The sequence below is a fragment of the Ailuropoda melanoleuca genome, chromosome 12 (assembly GCF_002007445.2).
Source record: "Ailuropoda melanoleuca isolate Jingjing chromosome 12, ASM200744v2, whole genome shotgun sequence".
NCBI lineage: Eukaryota > Metazoa > Chordata > Mammalia > Carnivora > Ursidae > Ailuropoda > Ailuropoda melanoleuca.
The window spans coordinates 3,051,488-3,069,917 of record NC_048229.1 but is presented as its reverse complement, the minus strand read 5'-3'; the positions used below and the strand labels follow the sequence as shown (position 1 = coordinate 3,069,917).

General features: G+C 51.2%; 1 protein-coding gene across 1 annotated transcript in view; it reads left to right on the top strand.

Moving 5' to 3' along the window:
• The first annotated feature begins 319 nt into the window (after window positions 1–319).
• Window positions 320–18,430, top strand: part of TMEM132C (transmembrane protein 132C) — a 310,078-nt gene continuing 291,967 nt past the window's right edge. The window contains exon 1 of the mRNA XM_034637908.1: window positions 320–470. Within this exon, the coding sequence (XP_034493799.1) occupies window positions 320–470 (151 nt within the window). The remainder of the gene's footprint in view (window positions 471–18,430) is intronic.

Sequence of the window (18,430 nt, the reverse complement as noted above, 5' to 3'; positions counted from 1 at the left end):
ATGGGTACATTTGTTACCCCGATGATGGGGGGGCAGGCACTGAGGTCTTAATGATGGATATAAACCAAGAAATCAGGATTTTTAAGACTGTGAAATGGCCCTGCTTTCAAGTTGTGGCAACAAATCCAAAATATAGTAGATGCTTTGTGGGACAACAGCCTGGATGATGTCCTCAGGACAGCCAGTCTTTCACCCCTGTTTCTGATGACTCAGCTTCGGTAGGAAAGGCAAGGTGCCAGCACTGGTCCACTTTGGGCAGAGTCACATGTGAGCACAGCAGCAAGGTCCACGCAAATACTGAAGTTTGCATCCAATCCTCATGGTTGGGGTCGGGAGAAGATTGCTTCCCAGGAGAGGGGCTGTTGGTCCTGGAAGAAGGGAGACAAGGGAGCCGAGATGCTGGACAAGAGACAGCGACGGAGGGAGAGAAGGCTCAGAAGGAGAGTGCCGTGAAGAAGCTCGCTTCTTCTGTAAGTATTTAAATCAGGGCAGCACACCCCTCCCCTGGTAGGACAACCCAAAATGTCTGCAGACATCGCCAAGCGCCTCCTGATTGAGAAGCCCTCGTTTGAATAATGCCTGCTATGTGTCAAGTACGTCTTGTGTCATCATGTTTTCTAACCTATCACTTGGAAATAATTTTAGACTTAAAAAACGTTGCAAAAAACAGTACAAAGAATCCCATATACTTTTCACGTAGATTCCCCCAAATTAAGAGTTCACTATGTTTGCTTGAAGCATTCTTTGTCTCTTTTTGTCTCCCTCTCTGTGTCTCTCTCTCTTTCACTTATATACGCATGCATTTTTTTTCTGACCTAATTATGAGTAAGTTGCACATTCGACCCCCCTTCAGCGTGTGTTTCCTTAAAGCAAGGGCATTTTTCTAGTACCCCACATGACGGTGATCAAAATTAACAATATGACACTGTTACAGTAGAGTTACCTAGTGACAGACTTTATAAAATATTGCCGATGGCCCCGTTAATATCATTTGTAGCAAAATAAAGCTTTTCCTGGTTCAGAGTCGCATCCAGGACTGCACGCTGCTGAGCCGTGAAGTTCCTGTAAGTCTTTAGAGTCAGGAACAACTGGGCTGCTGTGTCTCGTGTAACCCTGAGGATGACAGGCCAGCTTTTTGGTGGCAGGTCCCTCAGTCTGGTCGATACTGATGGTAACGCAGTAGCTGTGGTCAGTTTGGATTGATCTGGCCCTTCTGGACGTGAAGCTTGAGTTTGGATAATTGTGTTCGCTATAAACTAAGTGTCACCCATGTCCCGGGGTCCCTGCAGGATGCACTCTTCCCTTGCATGTCCCTGTTCACGTGGCAGAAGTCCCCACAAGCCTGCTTCCCCCGCCTGGACATCCCCCAGCCCTGCAGAGACCAGCGTGTGAATTTTCACTGGAGGTCCTGAAAGAGCAAGGGGACGGCAGGGAACCTCTTTGGGGGCAGCTTTTCTGAATCACCCGTGGGTCGAGCCCCACTCACCCCCCTGAAGCCCTACATAACCACTGTCCTGGAGTGTCCCATGTTATGTAAGCTGTCTCTTTGGTGACCGTAGAAGGGAAAATCACATCTTGTTTTCCCTGCCCCTGGCGTAACCAGCTCTTCTGGGCTTTCACGCTCCTGGAGAAAGTGCTTACACACACACGGGCACGCACGCCCTCAGGTCCAGACATTAGTTTTTAGGTACCAGGGACTCTAAATCCATATTTAATTGTCAAAAAAAAAAAAAAAAGAGTCCCTGTCCCTGGGACTTAGTCCTGTTAGTGCATCCATTTACATGAACTGACAACACAGTGAACCTCTTTATTGGGTTCGTGGAGACTTCACAGTGTCTCCAAGAACATGGGGTATGTGGTTTGTAGGGGTGAAGCCCCCCCCTCCCAGACCCACACACACCTACAGAACTCACTTTGGAGGATTTTCTGAAAGTATGCCCAAGAGGTGTGTGTAAGTCCTCATCTTCAAAAACAGAAAATGACACGTGACTTTTAAATTAGTATTTCCTAATTTGCAGTCTGTCTATGTGACTCTCGATAATTTTTGCCATATATTAGTCTCATCTGCATTTCCATTTACTTAAAAACAGCTTTTCCCTATTTCAAATCTTTTCTTTAATCTAAGCTTTGCCCAAAGCAAGACTTGCCATGAAAGTCACTGTTTTACATGCTAATTGCATTTCTCCCCCCCAAATATTAAAATAAATACATAACTGATAACGTGCATAAAAGCCCTTCTGCATTTTGCCCAAAACCGTCTCCCACCCCACACGAGGACAAACACTGGCCTGCGGCGGGCGGCAGGTGGTGGCAGGCTGAGCTGATGGGGGCACTTTCTTCTCCATCCATGGTTGTCCTGGTCGCGTCCTCTGTCACAGAACTAAGAACCAGGGCTTCAGAAAAAGTGGACGAGTGACTTCCCAGAATCCTGCAAGAGCGAATCTTGAGACAAAGAAGGGAAGGGTCTTTGCAATCATGGGAACACGGTGGAGCCTGTGATAATAGGACCCTGCGAATCACAAGTGATGAGTCCTCCTACCCGGAGGTCCCCTGCATCGAATTCTCTTCGGACCATCTGACTCCTTAGCTGGGTGTTGGATTGTTCCAGACCAGGACATCCCGAGGCTCTGGTCAATAAACCAATATCTAAGGCAGCATTTCCCAGCTTTAAATACGCTCTTTTCAAATAATTATAAATATCCGGAGATTTTTCTCTGCTCCTTCTCCCGGAAGGGTGGACTCTTCCTTAAGCACTGCTCTGTCTTCTGCAAGCCGAAGGAGCAACAGATATTTGAACTTTGCCTTCTGCGGTTCATCTAACAGAAAACATGTCATTTTTCAATTTACTAATAGGGAATATTGAATAGAAGGTTGAATGCTGAGTATAGCCCCAGGATCCTGATATGCACACACCCCACCCCCGGCCGAGAATCTCCATCTTGAACGGAAGCTCGAGTCATTTCACACCGAAGTCGGGCTCACCTGGGCGCTCCGAGGTGAGCGTGCTGCCCTCCTGGTGAGGTCGGGCACTGCAGCCAGCTCCCGTGGGAGGAAAGGAAGCACCCAGAGGGAACTGGGGCACCTCCAGGGAAGGTCCTGAATTCCTCGCGAGCACAGCCAAGGATGGGTAAATCCAAGGTGCAGGAAAAGGCGTAGCTCACAGAGCCAGCCCTGTTCCTGGGGTCCGGGAACTTGAACCCTGTCCTTCAGGGTTTCCACCCCCTCCCACGAGCTGCCCGGAGCACCCCTCTCCCAGATGTGACAACCAGAACCGTGTCTCCCCGAGTTGCTAGATGGCCCTGCCACTGGGCAGGCAGGTGCTGCCGGCGTGGCTGAGAGCTGCACCCCCTGGAGTGTGGGAGGAAAGGAAGGTGGGGTGCCGCGGTGCAGATACAGGGAAGGAGGCTCTAGAGGGGTTCTGAGGCCCTGGTTTGCTTCTTGTTTCCCCAAGCCTTGCCTGGAGCTGTACCTCGGCGTGGCCCTGGCATCCTTCCACGGAACACCTGGCGTGGGCATCTGTCCGGAGGTCCGTCACTGGTCCCCTGTGCCCACTGCTGTGCCCTGGGGGCTGTACTTCTGAGTTCCCTTGCCCCCAGTTCCCACACGCCTGAGTGTGCTCCGGGAGCCGGACAAAAGACTAAGGGAGATTGAACCACAGGGGCCTCTCCCCCTTTGCATTGCTCCCTGTGCTGCCTCTGGCTGGGGGGGGGGCTCCTTCTCGTGGCTCTACTGCCACTAGGCCGCCCGCTCCCGTGGGGTCCCATTCTGTTCCCCATGGTTGGCCTGGCCTCAGGAAGCACCACCTCCCCGCACTGTCCCTCCACCCCTCGGCTTGGCGGTGGCTCCCACAGCAGCTGGTGTCTGGGGTTCTCGCCGTCCATCTCTGGCTCTTGTGTCCCCATGTAACCAAGCCCCTGTGTTCAAGCCCCCGTGTCAAGATGACTCCGACAGTTTCTGTTTTTCTGACTGGATCCTGACAAAATAGCCTTTTCCCCCCCTTCTGCATGTTCAAGGTTGCTTTCTGCTTCTTGCAGTCAAGACTCCTGACCAAAAAGGGTGCAAAGAAGTATACCCAGAGGGAGACCCTTGTCACAGGCCTGCCTCCATCAGATTCTCCCCCAGCCCCACTCCAAACCTGTATTTGTGTCAGTCGAAGGGAGGGTCACAGTCCCTGCCCACCTCCCATATGGAGTAGACGTGGGAAGTGGAGCTGTCAGTGTCTTCCCAACTCACGCCACTGGAAGGCAGGTTGCCTGAGAACAAGGATTTCTCTTTCGGCTCTTCTGAAACCCGGGCTCGTAGGGCTGTGCTGGGCACACAGTAGGCACTTCATAAATACCCGTTGAAGGAATACTTGTGTAAGAATGCCGTCAAATCGATAAAATAGATTGCTACCAGCGTTCCTTTTTAATAAATGGAATAGAATAGAAACTCTCAGAGTGCATTTCACGTGGTAGGTCCTGGTGTTCTCTGTGTGTGTGTGTGTGTGTGTGTGTGTGTGTGTGTGTGTGCGCGCGCGTGCCGACTTGCACCGTAAAATGCATTTCTCACATTAGAGCTTGATTAAAAAGTGTTTAGGAGCCAACAAGCACGACCACAGGTCAGCCTCTGTGAATGGTAAGGAGCTGTGTAAGTCTGACCGCGCGTCATCTCCAGAATTCCCAGTGAGCCTAGAACATCCCTCTTAAGTCCGGGTCCCACCCACCTCTGTGCCTTCTTCTGGCATCTCCCTGCAGTGCAGCTCTCTTTTCCAGCCATTCCTGATGACTGACTTCTCTGATCATAGGATAATCGATCACATAGAAATCATTGCTTGTTTACAAAGTTAACAAGGAATTAAAAACTTCGGGTGATAAGAAACGTCACAGGGTAGGGTGCGTTTTAGGTCTTGTCTTTAATACAAAATATTACTGCCTTCTCCTTGGACTTCTGCATATTGGTGGGGGGGGGTTGCAGAATAAGGGTATTTCTTTCGAGCGCTGTCTCTGTGCAGACTTTCTAGGCCCTGAGGGGTGGTGGAGTGTGGCCATCTATTTGTAGGATAAACAGGACTCTTCATTTATTCTCCTGGCTGATGGGTGAAGACAGAAGCTGGAACTTGTTTTAGTTCAGGGGAAAACATCTTGTTTGGGCTCCTGACTTCCACTTTTCCGAGTGGAACTACTCGTAAACTAGCCCGTCATTGTCTTCTTTGTTCCTCCATCTGCGAAGGTCAGGGGTAATTCTTGACGACGAGGAAGGAACGTTCCGGTGACAGTCCAGCCTCCCTCAGAACAAACCAGAGCGCATATCTTGTGCACCCTCCCTGTCACCTCCCTGGGTTTTATTTTAATTGCCGTTCTCTTGAAAAGCACGATTCCTATTCAATTATTCATGGTGGTATAATGTTTATGTGATCAGAGTAATTATTATAATTATGCATTGTGAATTTTCATAATTAATGACCTCACTCAGGTTTCATTTGGCACAGAATATTTCCAGAGGGGAGTCAGATGATCGGGTCTCCTGGGGAATTAGAGTGAAATAAAATGGTGACCCATCTTGGGTTTTGCTGAGCAGTAGAAAGGTTAGGTGTTCACCTCTAGGAATGGGGCTGGGAGGCATCTTGAGGAGAGGTGAAGGGAATGGACTCCATTTCACGGAATGTGTTAGAGGCCCCCGGTTCAGCATCTCTCAGTACACCTGCCCAAAGGTGTCTGCTGGAACAGCAATGATGGGGGGAAAGGCACATGGCTCCTGTCTCATGCTGCTTCTGACAGAGACTGGGACTTGCCAGTGTCTCCCCTTACCCAGAACCACCCAGTGGCACTCAAGAACAGTGAAACCACTCCCTGTGATTCCTGATAGCAAGGTGGCATTGCCAAGGACTCGGAGTTCAGCTCACCGCCCCCACCATTCTCGAAAGAGTGTAAAATGCAAGCAGGTGGGGAGACGAGTGGTGGCATCCCGAGCACGGGAAGACATTGGATTGGACCCTTGTGATCGGTACTGTAGTCAGATTTCATATTTTTTATTTCAATGTCTCAATTCCCCCATCCTTGACTTGTATCTGAGGAGCCAGCTTGCTGTGAGCTCAGCATAAATAGATTGTTTGGCTATTTTGAAAGACCTTTCACGTGTATAATTCCACCTCAGCCTCAGACCCGCTTGAGAGCAAGGCAGCTGCCCTTCCCATTTCATAGATGGGAACACTGAGGCTCAGCGTGGCACAGAGAAGCAATGATGACCTTCTGTGCACCTGCCCACGCCCCTCCCCACTCTGCCAGGTGCGATCTAACCTTTCACACAACTTCTCAGGCTTTTCCTGCGTGTGCCTTTCAATTCCCTCAAAGAGGAGGCAACCGGAAAAGGAAGAGAACAGACAAAGCCCTACATAAACTCTTGTTTGGCGATCAGAGATCGGTCCAGACGCAGGGTTCAGTTGTGAGCGCCAGCACCCACGTCAGCTTCCCCTGATCTCCCTGCCTTGTCTGTCGGGAGTGGTGCACTTTCCAGATCACGGCAAGCCATCCACTTTTCCTTCCCCCCCGCCCCCCACTCTGTGGTTTCTTGAAGGCATGGACTTTGCCTCATTCATTCCTGTATTTTCTGGATCTTTTGGAGTATCCAGTGGGTAAGAGTGAGACACTGCTTGAAAGGATGGGATAGACTGGTGATGGGTAGTAAGGAGGGCACGTATTGCATGGTGCACTGGGTGTTATACGCAACTAATGAATCATCGAACTTTACATTGGAATCTGGGGATGTACTGTATGGTGATTAACATAATATAATAAAATTAAAAAAAAAAAAAGAAAGGATGGACAGACCTTGTGTTCCTGGGGGCCTCCTCTGGCCCCTTTGCCTTCTTGGTGCCCACGTGTCTTGGTCTCTCTTGGTCCTGCTGTATTTACTGCAGAAGCACAGTGTTTTAGGGAATATTGCTGATTTGGTCTACAGAGCTCATGGCCGGAAGCCTGAACCCAGGAGCACGTCCTTGGGGCTGGTCCCGTATTTAGACCAGAGTGTCCGGATCTCTGGCCATTCAGGTGTCCTCATCAAGGTGCTTTGACCTGCAAGTCATAGCGGCTCTTACGTTCCAGCTCACCCCCCCAGGAGTAGGGCAGTTCCCGTGTTCATTGCTGCTCACTGTTGCCATCAGGGTCAACGTCATTCCACGTCTCCCGGAACATCCTCAGGGCTGGCCTCATCCGAAAGCTGGTTGTCCTCATGGTCACAGGACAGCTGTCTGTGGCATTCGGGGTGCACAATTCATTTTACCGTGTCTGGACGGTACACTAGGTTTTCAGAGCTTTCTTTCAAGGATGGGGGGAACCACCCGAGAGGCTCCCTCTTCCTGGCTTGTTCAGCATATCTAAGACTCCTAGCTGTTCTCTAGGCCAGTCACAGGGAAGGGAGCTGGGTTAGCCTTGGTCGGATCAGAACCAAGCCCTGGGGCTGAGAACGGAGTTGGCTTTGGGCTACTAGGTTCCTGGCTTTGACGGTGGGGAAGCAGAGATTTGCATAAAATTAGCAGTATGCCAAGAATTAATGTTTTTCATTAAATTGACTCATTTCTTTAACTTACCAACATATATACGTATATTTTAAATCTCAGGGTTGAATATACTTGCAATAGTTTCTTCTAATAGACATTGAAATAAATATATAATAATAAAAATAAAACCTTTGTATCTGTGTGCCATTTTGGGAATCACCAGATTTAGATTCAACTTCCCCGCCTGCCCCTTCCACCGAAACTCATCCTGTGATCTTTGGGTGGAAATGGGGACGTGGGAGACGCAGCTGTAATTCTGCAAGTAGATGGTTTTTTCCTAATTGCGGTGGACATATATTAGTTTTTGCCTTTTTAAGCTTTCATGACTCAACAGAAGGAGTCCAGAGGTTGCTTTCAGGGATGGGACTAGCCAACTTTTCACTCGGCCCTGGCTTGAAATAAAGAGCAGCAAACAGAATAAATAACTTCAGTGCAGGAGATAATGTGGTATTGACTGCTTGCCTCTGGTTAATTTTCTGTGTGATGAACTCCGCGCGGACGCAGGGCTGGGTCTGAGGGCCCCCCACCGGTGCGGTGCCGGTGGCTGGGAATATTATCGGTTTGTAAACTCAGAAGGGCTCTAGCGTGGAGCCAGATTTATTTAAAGTCATAAATGGATTATTGGATTACCCATCGGTCACGCCTCTGAGTAATTTATGGTCCCGAGCGTGGTCGCAAGTCTCTACTAAGCTCCACCTCCCGGGGTTGGGGGTCAGTGAGTGTCTTGCCTTAATTAATGTTGAGTCTCCCCTCCTTTGTGTCCCTCCTGCATTGGGTTCACATTGCACTAGGGCCTACGGTGCTGGCTTCAAAGGTGCCGTGGACTTTTGTCTCCCTTCCCATTTCATAGATGGGAACACTGAGGCTCAGCGTGGCACAGAGAAGCAATGATGACCTTCTGTGCACCTGCCCACCCAGAAGGCGCAACTTTAGTTCTTTCTCTCTCTCAGTCCTTTTGGAGCACATAGAAATCTCCACTGATTGGCACATGGTATGTGTGTGTTTTCTTTTCTTAGGATTCAGTGTCTCATCTGGACCTTTCGCTCCAGACACCCAATGATTCCAAGGGAAAACTCTCTGAGTAGAATGATTCGTTTGAATTTTAAAGCATAATTCATAAACAGAATGGAATGGTCATTGGATACCAGGGGTTGAGGGTGGGGGAAATGGGGGGGATGTCAGTCAAAGGGTACAAATTCCAGTTAGAAGATGGGTCAGTCCTGGAGTTCTCATGGATAGCACAGCAACCACAGTTAATACTGTGTCGTGTGCTTGGAAGTTGCTGAGGGTGGATCTTTTTTTCATAGATTTTTTAGAATTTATTTATTTGAGAGAGAGAGAGAGAGCATGCACAGGGGGAGGGGCAGAGGGAGAAGCAGACTCCCCGCCGAGCAGGGAGCCCGATGTGGGGCTCGATCCCAGGACCCTGAGATCATGACCTGAGCCTATGGCAGCAGCTTCACCGACTGAGCCCCCCAGGCGCCCCGCCGAGAGTAGATCTTAAATGTTCTCGCTGCAAACAGAGAGTAGCTACGTGACGGGATGGGCGTGCTAACCAGCACACTGTGGACGTCACTTTGCAATATGTTTGTGTATCAAATTATCACGTCATGCACCTTAAACCCACACAGTCTCATATGTCCAACAAGTCTCAGTAAAGCTGAGGGAAAAATAAAACGTAACCCTTTCCCCGGGGTCTGAGCAAACCCTGAGACCCCATACACTGAAAGCACTGTCACGGTCCTTGCTGACTGTCTGCGGTCTACAATTAAAACAGCGCTTAGCTGCAGAGCACGGGGAAGAGAGCCAACAAAAATCTTTATTTTCTCAGGATTCTGACTTCGGTTATCAAATGTTCTGGAAACCACGCCCCCACCCCCTTCATGTTAGGTTCCCCGATGTGCCTGTTCTGGCTCTGCTGACCTGGAGGGTAACCGACAGCTGTTCTAGCCACAAGCTGCTTTGGAAGGTCACAAAGCACTTTCAGATTTTCCTCCCACTTGCCTTCTCAGCAGCTCTCGGGTAGGCCCTTCTGCCCAGAACTCTGTTGCGGATGCTGCCAGAGAGAGCCGTAAAAACTGCGTCATCACCACGCGTACCCCACGTGTGGCTCTTCTCGCTGGGGCATTGCTCCAGATCGCCTGTGGGCTCTGGTCCCGCCTAACGCACCCCCTTCCTCTACCACAGCCCTGCTTCCTCCCCTAGGCCTCAGCTTTGTTTAAAGGAGTGGACATCTGTGCCCAGGTGGGTTGAGAACCCACTTCTTTCTTATAAATTTGGGATTTGGGTAGATACCAGGCTCCATCGGCAGAGAGCTGAGCTGATCTCAAAACTCAGGGGCTGCAGGATGACCACCTTTTACCATGCACGTGGGGGACCCACCAAAAATGCCACCTCTCCCTGTGGCCCTGGCATCCACAAGTCACTGTCTCGCACCCTCCCCCCCAGAACCATGTCTCTTCCTATGCCTGGGTATTTGCCTTGATTTCGGAAGGGTCAGTTCTACATTATGGGATGGTAGTATTGGTATTTTCAATCACTAAATTAATGAAATTTTTTCCCCATACCACCATCACCACCAAATGAGGGAAGAAGTTCCCAAGGATCAGAGGAAAGGGATACATTTCCTTTGCATTGATTTGGCAAAACGGGACCAACAGTGGGTGCCCGGTCTAATGGAGCCTGTTGCCGTGGCCACTGCTGTGTAAATGACCGTCACATGGTTGCTTCACGTTGAGCCTGACATGGATGTGCTGGGTGGAACCAGGTGAAGTATATGGGAGAGGAGTCTGGGAGAAACTCTGTGTTTACCTATTGTATTGCGTCATTAGGACCAAACACTCTCAGGTCAGCTGGCCAGTGACGTCCACAGTGTTGTCTGGTGGCGTCACTGTCTCTCTCTGATGGAATGGCCATGGCCGTGTTCCACAGGAAAGTGGGTCAAAGCATGCAAAACCAGGTGTCTTGATCACTCTGCAGCTCCTGGGGGCTCCTCTGACTGGCTGCTTCCGTCCGCCCTGGAGTGCCACTTGGGGCACCAGCTTGGGCCAGAAGGTGCCGTTGGTGCTGTAGTCCAGCCCAGTCAAGAAGCGTCCTGCCCCTTGTCATGTCGCAGATTTGCTAACAAGATTTGCCAAGCGTCTACTGTGTGCAGGTTACTGTGTGGAGTTAAGGGAGAGGGGACTTTTCGGGGAGAGCTATGGATGCTTCCTTGGAAGCTTGTAAATGGGGTCGTAAGACACATCCACGGGACACAATGTTGAAGCGTTGGAGCTCAGACCTGAGTCAACATGAAACGATTTATGTGCATTGAGGACACGTGGGCTGAATGGTGGTTCATAGTTGAAAAGGATCAACCCAGACGAGCTATTCCAAGAGGGTCTCTCAGACCTTGATTTGTGGACATTTGGGGCACCTTCCTGTATCAGTTTGTAAAGCCCCCCAAGAAAGTGCCTTAGCCAACAGCTTGGGAAGCATCTGTAGGCCCTTAGGGCAGATGCTCCCCCCATGGCCAGCTGACCTCCTCCCACGGGAGCAGGAAGTGATGGGGAACATGGCAGAACAGGCCACGGCTTTCCACCCAAGACCTTAGGATCCGTGCCCCTTCCTGGCCACAAGGATATTGATAAAGTCCAAATTTTATTATTTGGCCAGACCATGTAGGTACAAGTTTCTGCTTCTGGGTGTCAAAACAAGAGTAATCATTCCATCTTCTGTTGTTTCAGCAAAGGGGAATTTGTTATTCTCCCAACAAGAGGGCCCTCTGACAGCACGCATAAAGATGCATCAGTAAAACGGGTCCAAGCTTTTGGTGGTTCTGGCACTGTCTCCTGTCAAGCCCTGCGGGGCCTGCTTGCTCCAGGGCCCCCACCCCACAAGACTGTTCACGATGGCAGTATGTTGGCAGATGTCCTGATAACAAAGCAGCACAGGGGTCCTTTGTTTCTGACCCCGAGTCCCGATTTGCCTTGTTTGGGGAGAGAGGGCCAGGGATTGTCTTCATAGTTTTTGCAGAATTTCAAGCCTAGCTCTCAAAAGAACTCCTGGCCACGTAGTCATCGGTCAGTCCAGGCAAATGGTAGGGTTGTTCATCCGATTCCTCGTAAGCAGCAGAGGCTGGGGCAAGAGGTCCCGACCCGTTGGCGTCAGCGGCCGTGGGCAGGTGGGCCTGCGGTGTGCACGTTGGCTATCGTGGCAGATTGCAGAAATGGCCACAGTTCCCCTTCCCTCCGGGGATGCAGGCCATTGTGCAGCACCCCTCACCACCAGGAGGAAAGTCTTAGCTCCCTGAGTCTTGCAGCCAGCTGTCCCTGTGATTGTGTTGGCCAAGGGAACATGGTGGGAGTGACGTCGTGCCAGTCAGTTGGGAGCTGAGGCCTCGGGAGGTTTTGCATACTTGCGCCTCCCTCTTGGAACCTACCTGAGTCGCCATGTCAACAAGCCTGGGAGAACTTGCTGGAAGAGGCCGAGAGACCGCCAGGAAGGAGTCTTCCCAGCTCAGGTCATTCTTGACCAGCTGGTCTCCACCAGCCTGATGGTCACTGCACACACAGGTGTGTGAACCCAGCAGAGCCCAGAAATCTGAGCTAAATGCTCTGTTATTGGGTTATTGTTTTAGGCCGAGTAAGTTCTGGGCTAGTTTGTTACATGTCGAAACTGACTGATACGGTTGGTGTCACCAGCAGTCACGAACCACAAGTAAGGAGATTACTGAGAAATATTGTTGAGGGCATAAACACATCCCTTTTCTTTAATTTTGTAAATGCAATTTTTCTCTTCTCTGTGCCTGAGAACACGCGTGGCCGGCCAAGCCTTGCTAGGCATTCAGAAGTGGGGTTTGCTGCAATTGCGAACGTGAGAGGTTGTGTGCAGCTCCTGTAGCTTTGGAGGTTGGGAGGTGGAGAGAGGGAAGTCTGGCCAGTGCAGGCAGGAGAGGCTCCTGGGACAGGACAGGGTGGCTGGGAAGAGAGGCAGTTGGAGGGGCCAGGGCCCAATGCGGGGTACCCAGGCCCAAGGTGCACTGGCTCAGACCAGCACGGAGGAAGCTGATGGCCAGCAGGTTCGGGGTGGGGAGAGATGGGGAACAGGGTGCGCTCACTTCGTGTGCCTCTTACCAAGACTTCCTTGGAGGGTCTGCACGTGATATCTCAGTCCCAAGAGTGAGGACCTCACTTAAAGAGAAAGACACCATTTCAGTTACTTGCATACAATCCCCATCTTGGCAGTTATACCCTTTCCCCCAAATGACCCAAGCCCCCCAGAAGACCTGAATCCCGAAATCACCATCAACCCTGACAATGAAATACATTCTCCAAACTTAAAGTTTGCCCCGTGCTTTGGCTGATTCTGTGAGTCCGTGTTGTGGCTTTGTGGCTTTTCCTTTTTCATCATTATTATTCATAATTAAATTATCTGGAATGACGAAACCACAGCTGTTACACAGTGGGCATCAGATGACATTTAAACATCATTACCTGGGGCTCTAATGGAAGACTTGGCTGGTGATTAAAAGTGGGAACTCCCCACAGCCATCCAAAGAGTTGTCTTTTGCAAATTGCCTGTTTTAAGAAGACCCTCCCCACCCCCCTTACCTATTACTTGGTCTTTCAAAGAAAATGGAATGCCAGCACCCTCTGCATCTGGATTTTGGAAGAACTCTGTCGATTTTAGGCAGATGTTACTTGTGTAATCCTGAAGGTGTGGTGTTTGCCGATGGAGACAGTGCCTTGACCCGACCGTAGCAGGTGATGTCTATAAATCATGACGCGATCCTTATTTTGGACATTATCTCAAGGAGCTGGAAATCCACTTTCAGGGTCTCCTTGAGATGTAATTCAGGCACTCGGAATCTCGCCGGATGTGCAGTTGACGGGGTCACTAACGCACTGGCCCTCAGTGACCGTCAGTCCCGAGTTCCTCCACTGACGTCAATGTAAAGACGGCCGCTCAGAGCACATCCGTGTGCCTCACGGAGAAGTTCTGTTGTGCAGTTTGGCGGTTTATGCTTTTTCTTTCTGTCATGTTATTTTTAGAAAGGCTGGAGGGAGAGTCTGATGATTGCATGAGGGGTAATATGTACACGACAGCAGGATCTCCGTAGCCGTGTGAAGCTGTTTTTACTGTTCTGGTTTCTGAAGCCTTCAAGAAGGGCGTAGAAAGAGAAGATGGGGCCTTTGTCCACGCCCACCAAGGCTCAGTTTCCCCATCTGTCCCGTGGATTATGGCTGCAGTTTGGAGGAAGGGAAAAACGAGGTAATGAGGGCTGCTCTCATCTAAAAGTCTGTCCACCCCAAACCCATGTTGAAATCCCAGCTTCCTAGGTGATATGTGAGGAGGTAGGATCTTTGGGAAGGTGTGGGCTTCATAGATGGGGTTGGTGCCCTCATAAAGGAGACACCAGGGAGCCCTCTCACCCCTTCCACCACAGGAGGACACAGGGAGAGGACGGCCATCGGTCTACAACCTGGAGACGGTTCTCACTGCACCCCAACCCCACTGGCACCCTGACCTGGGACTTCCAGCCTCCTCCCCCCCACCCCAGGGAAGGATAATTGTCTGCTGTCTGTAAGCCCCCCAGGCTGTGGTATTTTGTGATAGCAGCCCCTAACGGACTAAGGAAAGGTAGATTGCTGCGGGAATGGGAGACGGGTATTGTCTGTCTTTGCTGGTACTCTTGCCCCCCAGAGCAGGTCACCTGGCTGTCATGCTGGGAAAGTGTGCGTGAGTCTCGCTGTGGTGAGCACAGAGGGTAGAGGCTCGGCCCTGGGGCTAAGGAGCTGCTTAACACCCTGAATTATTACTACAGAATCAAGGGAAGGAACCACTCAAGCCCAAATGAATGACCCCCATCCTTCTGGCATCAAGAATCCGTCTTTGGCTAGAATTCTGTTCACCACGGTTGGGTCACACGCCCACCGCTGGGAATATGGCACTTTCCAGGGACCTCACCAGCTCTATGCACTGACTTTTCCACTTCGATAAGACAATCTGGGAGGAGTGATATCCCCCCCACCCCCAATGCTCCTCAAAATCAGGGTGCTATCCGGGAGGGAGGAAGTTGTCAAAATGTGCAAATACTCACCCCAACCAAGGGCCAAAATGTGCATTAGAAACATAGGAATGTTTGAGTAAAGATGTTCAAAATCATCTGCACATACAACTGTAAGCCTCGGCTCTCAGAATTTGAAAAAAAAATAGCGAAGCTATTATCAAGGGCCCATATTTTAACGTACATTATTACATTTCACAATTGTTTTGCAGGATAAATTTCTATCAGGTGACATGAAAATGAGGCCAGATATTTCCATAATCTCCTGTGACCCAAATGTATTATGAATTCCTTCATCCAGTTTTAATATAACTCTAAATTATTCCTCGATGTCTATTAATAATTAAGGAAAGCAAAAACTGTATTATCTCTTAATGGCATTTTGACTTTTTCGTTTCTTTTTGGAATAAACGTTCCTGGTGCATTTCTTACGATGTCAGGATTCTCAAGAACCCTAGATCTCTCTGTTCTGTGACTTTTCATGCCTTTGGTGTCGGAGCCTGGCTGTCGCTTGTGAATGTCCCTGCCAGTCCCTGCACCCCTGTGGATCGCCCTCGTTTACAAGGGGCCATCAGCTCACTCTTGGAGGAACTGTCCTGCTTGCCTCCAGGGCCCTAGTGGTGGGCACCAGCCCCCAGGCTCCAGAGGTGGTCACACGACCCAGGCCCTGTGAGAGATGTGTATTTCGTGGGAGTTAGTGGCTGGCTCGGGGGTTGGCAGATTTTCAAAGTGGGGCCCATCAGAGGCAGTGAGTAGCAGTTCCTGGGACTTCGGCTGCAACAAATAGACATTTTTTAAGCTGGATTGTACCTCCTGGAGCTGCTGGTGGCCCTCCTGCCTATAGACACAGCCTAGAGGCTCTCAGGACATCATCTGAGCTCCTAGATCCCGGGTCTTTTGGACCCAGGCATCCTCCTGAGACTTCTCAATCATAGGAGCCCATAAAATACCCCCTTGGGATAGTAAATCTTCCTTTTTGTGTGTGTGTTACTGAGACTTATCAAACATACTGTCCTATTTCCTTCCCTTTATCCCAGTCTAGAAACACACTGCTTAGGACAGCAGACAGTCCTGAAGAAGGTAGTCAAAGGGAACACAGGAACCGTGTACAAAGGGGACTGGAGTTGTGTGGGCAAGCCATTGGCGCTCACGCCAGGTTTGTGGGATGAATGGAAGAAGAGGAAAGAACTCCGAGTATCAGAGGGCTGCTGTCCCTCCAGCAGGAGGAGGATGGGCAGGGCGGGGCGGGGCGGCGAGAGAACCCTTTCCCTGCCGTTCCCATCCTGCGGTGCAGCTGACCTTTCCCGAGCGTCCGCTGAGCACTGCGTGCACACCCTGGAGGGTTGCTTCCCTGGACTTTTCCGTGGCGCCCGGACGACTCCAGAAGAGATGCTCGAAATCTTCCGGTGTCATCCATCTCCGTGGACTGAAGTTCTTCCTTCATGTGAACTAATTAGCTCTTAGGTTCAATTACCTGGTCTCCCTTTGTCCCCATGGAAGGAAATGGTATTTTTAAAGGGTGATGGAAAGCATTTTCCCCCAGCTGTGCTGACATGGATAATTGTCATCTCTGTGCTGGGTTGAGGCCATCCTTGGGGAATATTTGGTGTGTCTGTGATGACAAAAGACTCAGGAAACACTTGAGAGGCATCGTGTCCTTACTCAAGCAAAGCGAGAGTCCTTCCAGTAACGTCCCATGAGGCCAGTGCCTCCCTCCCCCAAGACCTGGCATGCAGGGCTGTCTGGGTTCAGAGCCAGGCTGGATGCTGGTGTTTGTGAGCCGCGCCCAGGAATGAGAGAGAGGCCGGAAAGGAGAAGGATGCGTGTCTTGCTCTTTGTCTTTTTACCTGGTGACAGTGGGCGAATTACCTGTCCTTACGGAGTGTCAGGGTCCTCTTTGCAAACGAGGAATGCAGAGCACGTGGCAAGGACCCGCACGTGCGTTGTCTTGTAGAGCCGAAATTCTCACCGCGTACGATTAACCTTCTTCAAGTGCGCGGCTCAGTGGCGTCAAGTGCATTCCCAGTGCCGTGCAACCTTCAGGTCTCTGCAGTGTCCAAACATCTCCATCACGCCGGGGAACGCGGGTACCCACGGCACTTGCTCCCCGCCCCCGCCCCCCAAACCCTCGTCTACTTTCTGTCTCTGTGCCTTTGCCTGTTTTGGGGGTTGCACATAAAACGAATCATGCACTATGTGACCTTTGCGAATGGTTTCCCTTACGTGGTGTGACGTTCTCGAGGCTTGTCCGCATGGTGGCACGTGGCCTTCTTCATCCCACGGTCCCCCGTCCAGATGTGCCAGACTTTGTGCAGCCCGTCCTCGGTTGGTGGGCCTCTGGGTTGTCCCCACCTCCCGCTAGGACGTGTGGAGCTGCCGTGAATGTTTGTGGACGGGGGTGTGTATTTTCACGATGGTGAGTGCTATTATTAGTCATTTCTATGAACATAAAATTAATTAAATACCACGTAATTGATAAGTACCCAATAGCATCATTAACCATATTCACAGTAACTCTATAATCCCTCTATGTTAATACAATCATATTGGTCCTACTTGTAATAACACACCCCCCGTGACAGCTGATAGAACCAGGCCCGGGGCGCTCACCCCAGACTTGCCCCCCACCCTGTTCCCCCGTGGTGCAGACCCACAGTCTCCAGCACTCTGATAAAATCAGGTCCCCGCTACTTTGCAGCTGTGACCTCAGCCATGCTCGATGCAAAGGCCGCAGGTGGGCTCTCCTCATTGCTTTCCTCCCGTAAACTCGGTGCAGCTGGGAACATCTACTCAGCCGACCAGAGGCCGGGCTGCTTTTCCGTGATGAGCGTGCGCCCTGGGGAGTTGGTCCTCCGGCCCACCCCCTGCAAACCACAGCACAGGCTGGTCAGAGGGGCTGGCGTCTCTGGCCCTCCTCTCTACTTTGGTTTTCTAAAGGTAAAAGTCGGAAAATGCGGCCAGAGTGACCGAGCTACCACCAAACACTGATGGAGTTGATCAGATTTGCCTGGAAGCGAGTTCCTCACCCGCATCACTTTGAGGATGGCTATGCCGTGGGAGACGGTGGCGGTGCGAGCTGTAGGGGTGCTGCCCAGACGCCGCCCCTTCTGTGCGGCCCCTGCAGCTGATGGCACAGCTCGGTGCACCCTTGCCTCCCCGGCTTGGCCTTCCCTTCCAGCAGGCCCCAGAGAGGCCCCCTTCTTCCCGGCATTGCTGGCCCATCCCAGTGTCTGCAGTTGCCTCTTTTTCAGGGGTGACTCGGACTCTGAAGGGGCATCGAGCCCCTGGCCTCATTCTAAGCTTACCTCACTCTGAGTGCATCAGGATTCAGTGGCAGGTGCCGGGCGTCCAGCGTCACTGAAGGGATCCACGGGACCTGGTTGACTCACTGTTAATGCAGCCCAGCAGTGGAGACCATTCCCGGCACCGTGGGCCCCGGGTACCAGGGGATACCTGCCCGAGTCTTCTTCTGGTCCCTCTGTCTCTGAGCTGCCCTCCGTGGTGGTAGGCTGCGTGTCTCCCCAAACCCATGCTTCCTGGAAGGTCATTGCGTGACCTTACTTGTAAAGAAGATGTTCGCTGCGGCCCTACTGGAATACGATGGGCCCTGAGTCTGATGACTGGGGTCATTAGAAGGGAAAGGAGAGAGGGATTTGGATTCACAGATGCACAGGAGAGATGCCACGTGACCACGGGGCCAGAGACTGCAGTGATGTGGCTGAAGACACCAAGGATGCTGGGAGCCACCAGGAGCAGGGGGACAGACTTGACCAGACCCTCCCACAGCGCGTCCTGGAGGGGCCGGCCCTGCCCACACCTTGATTTTGGGCTTGTGGCCCCCAGAA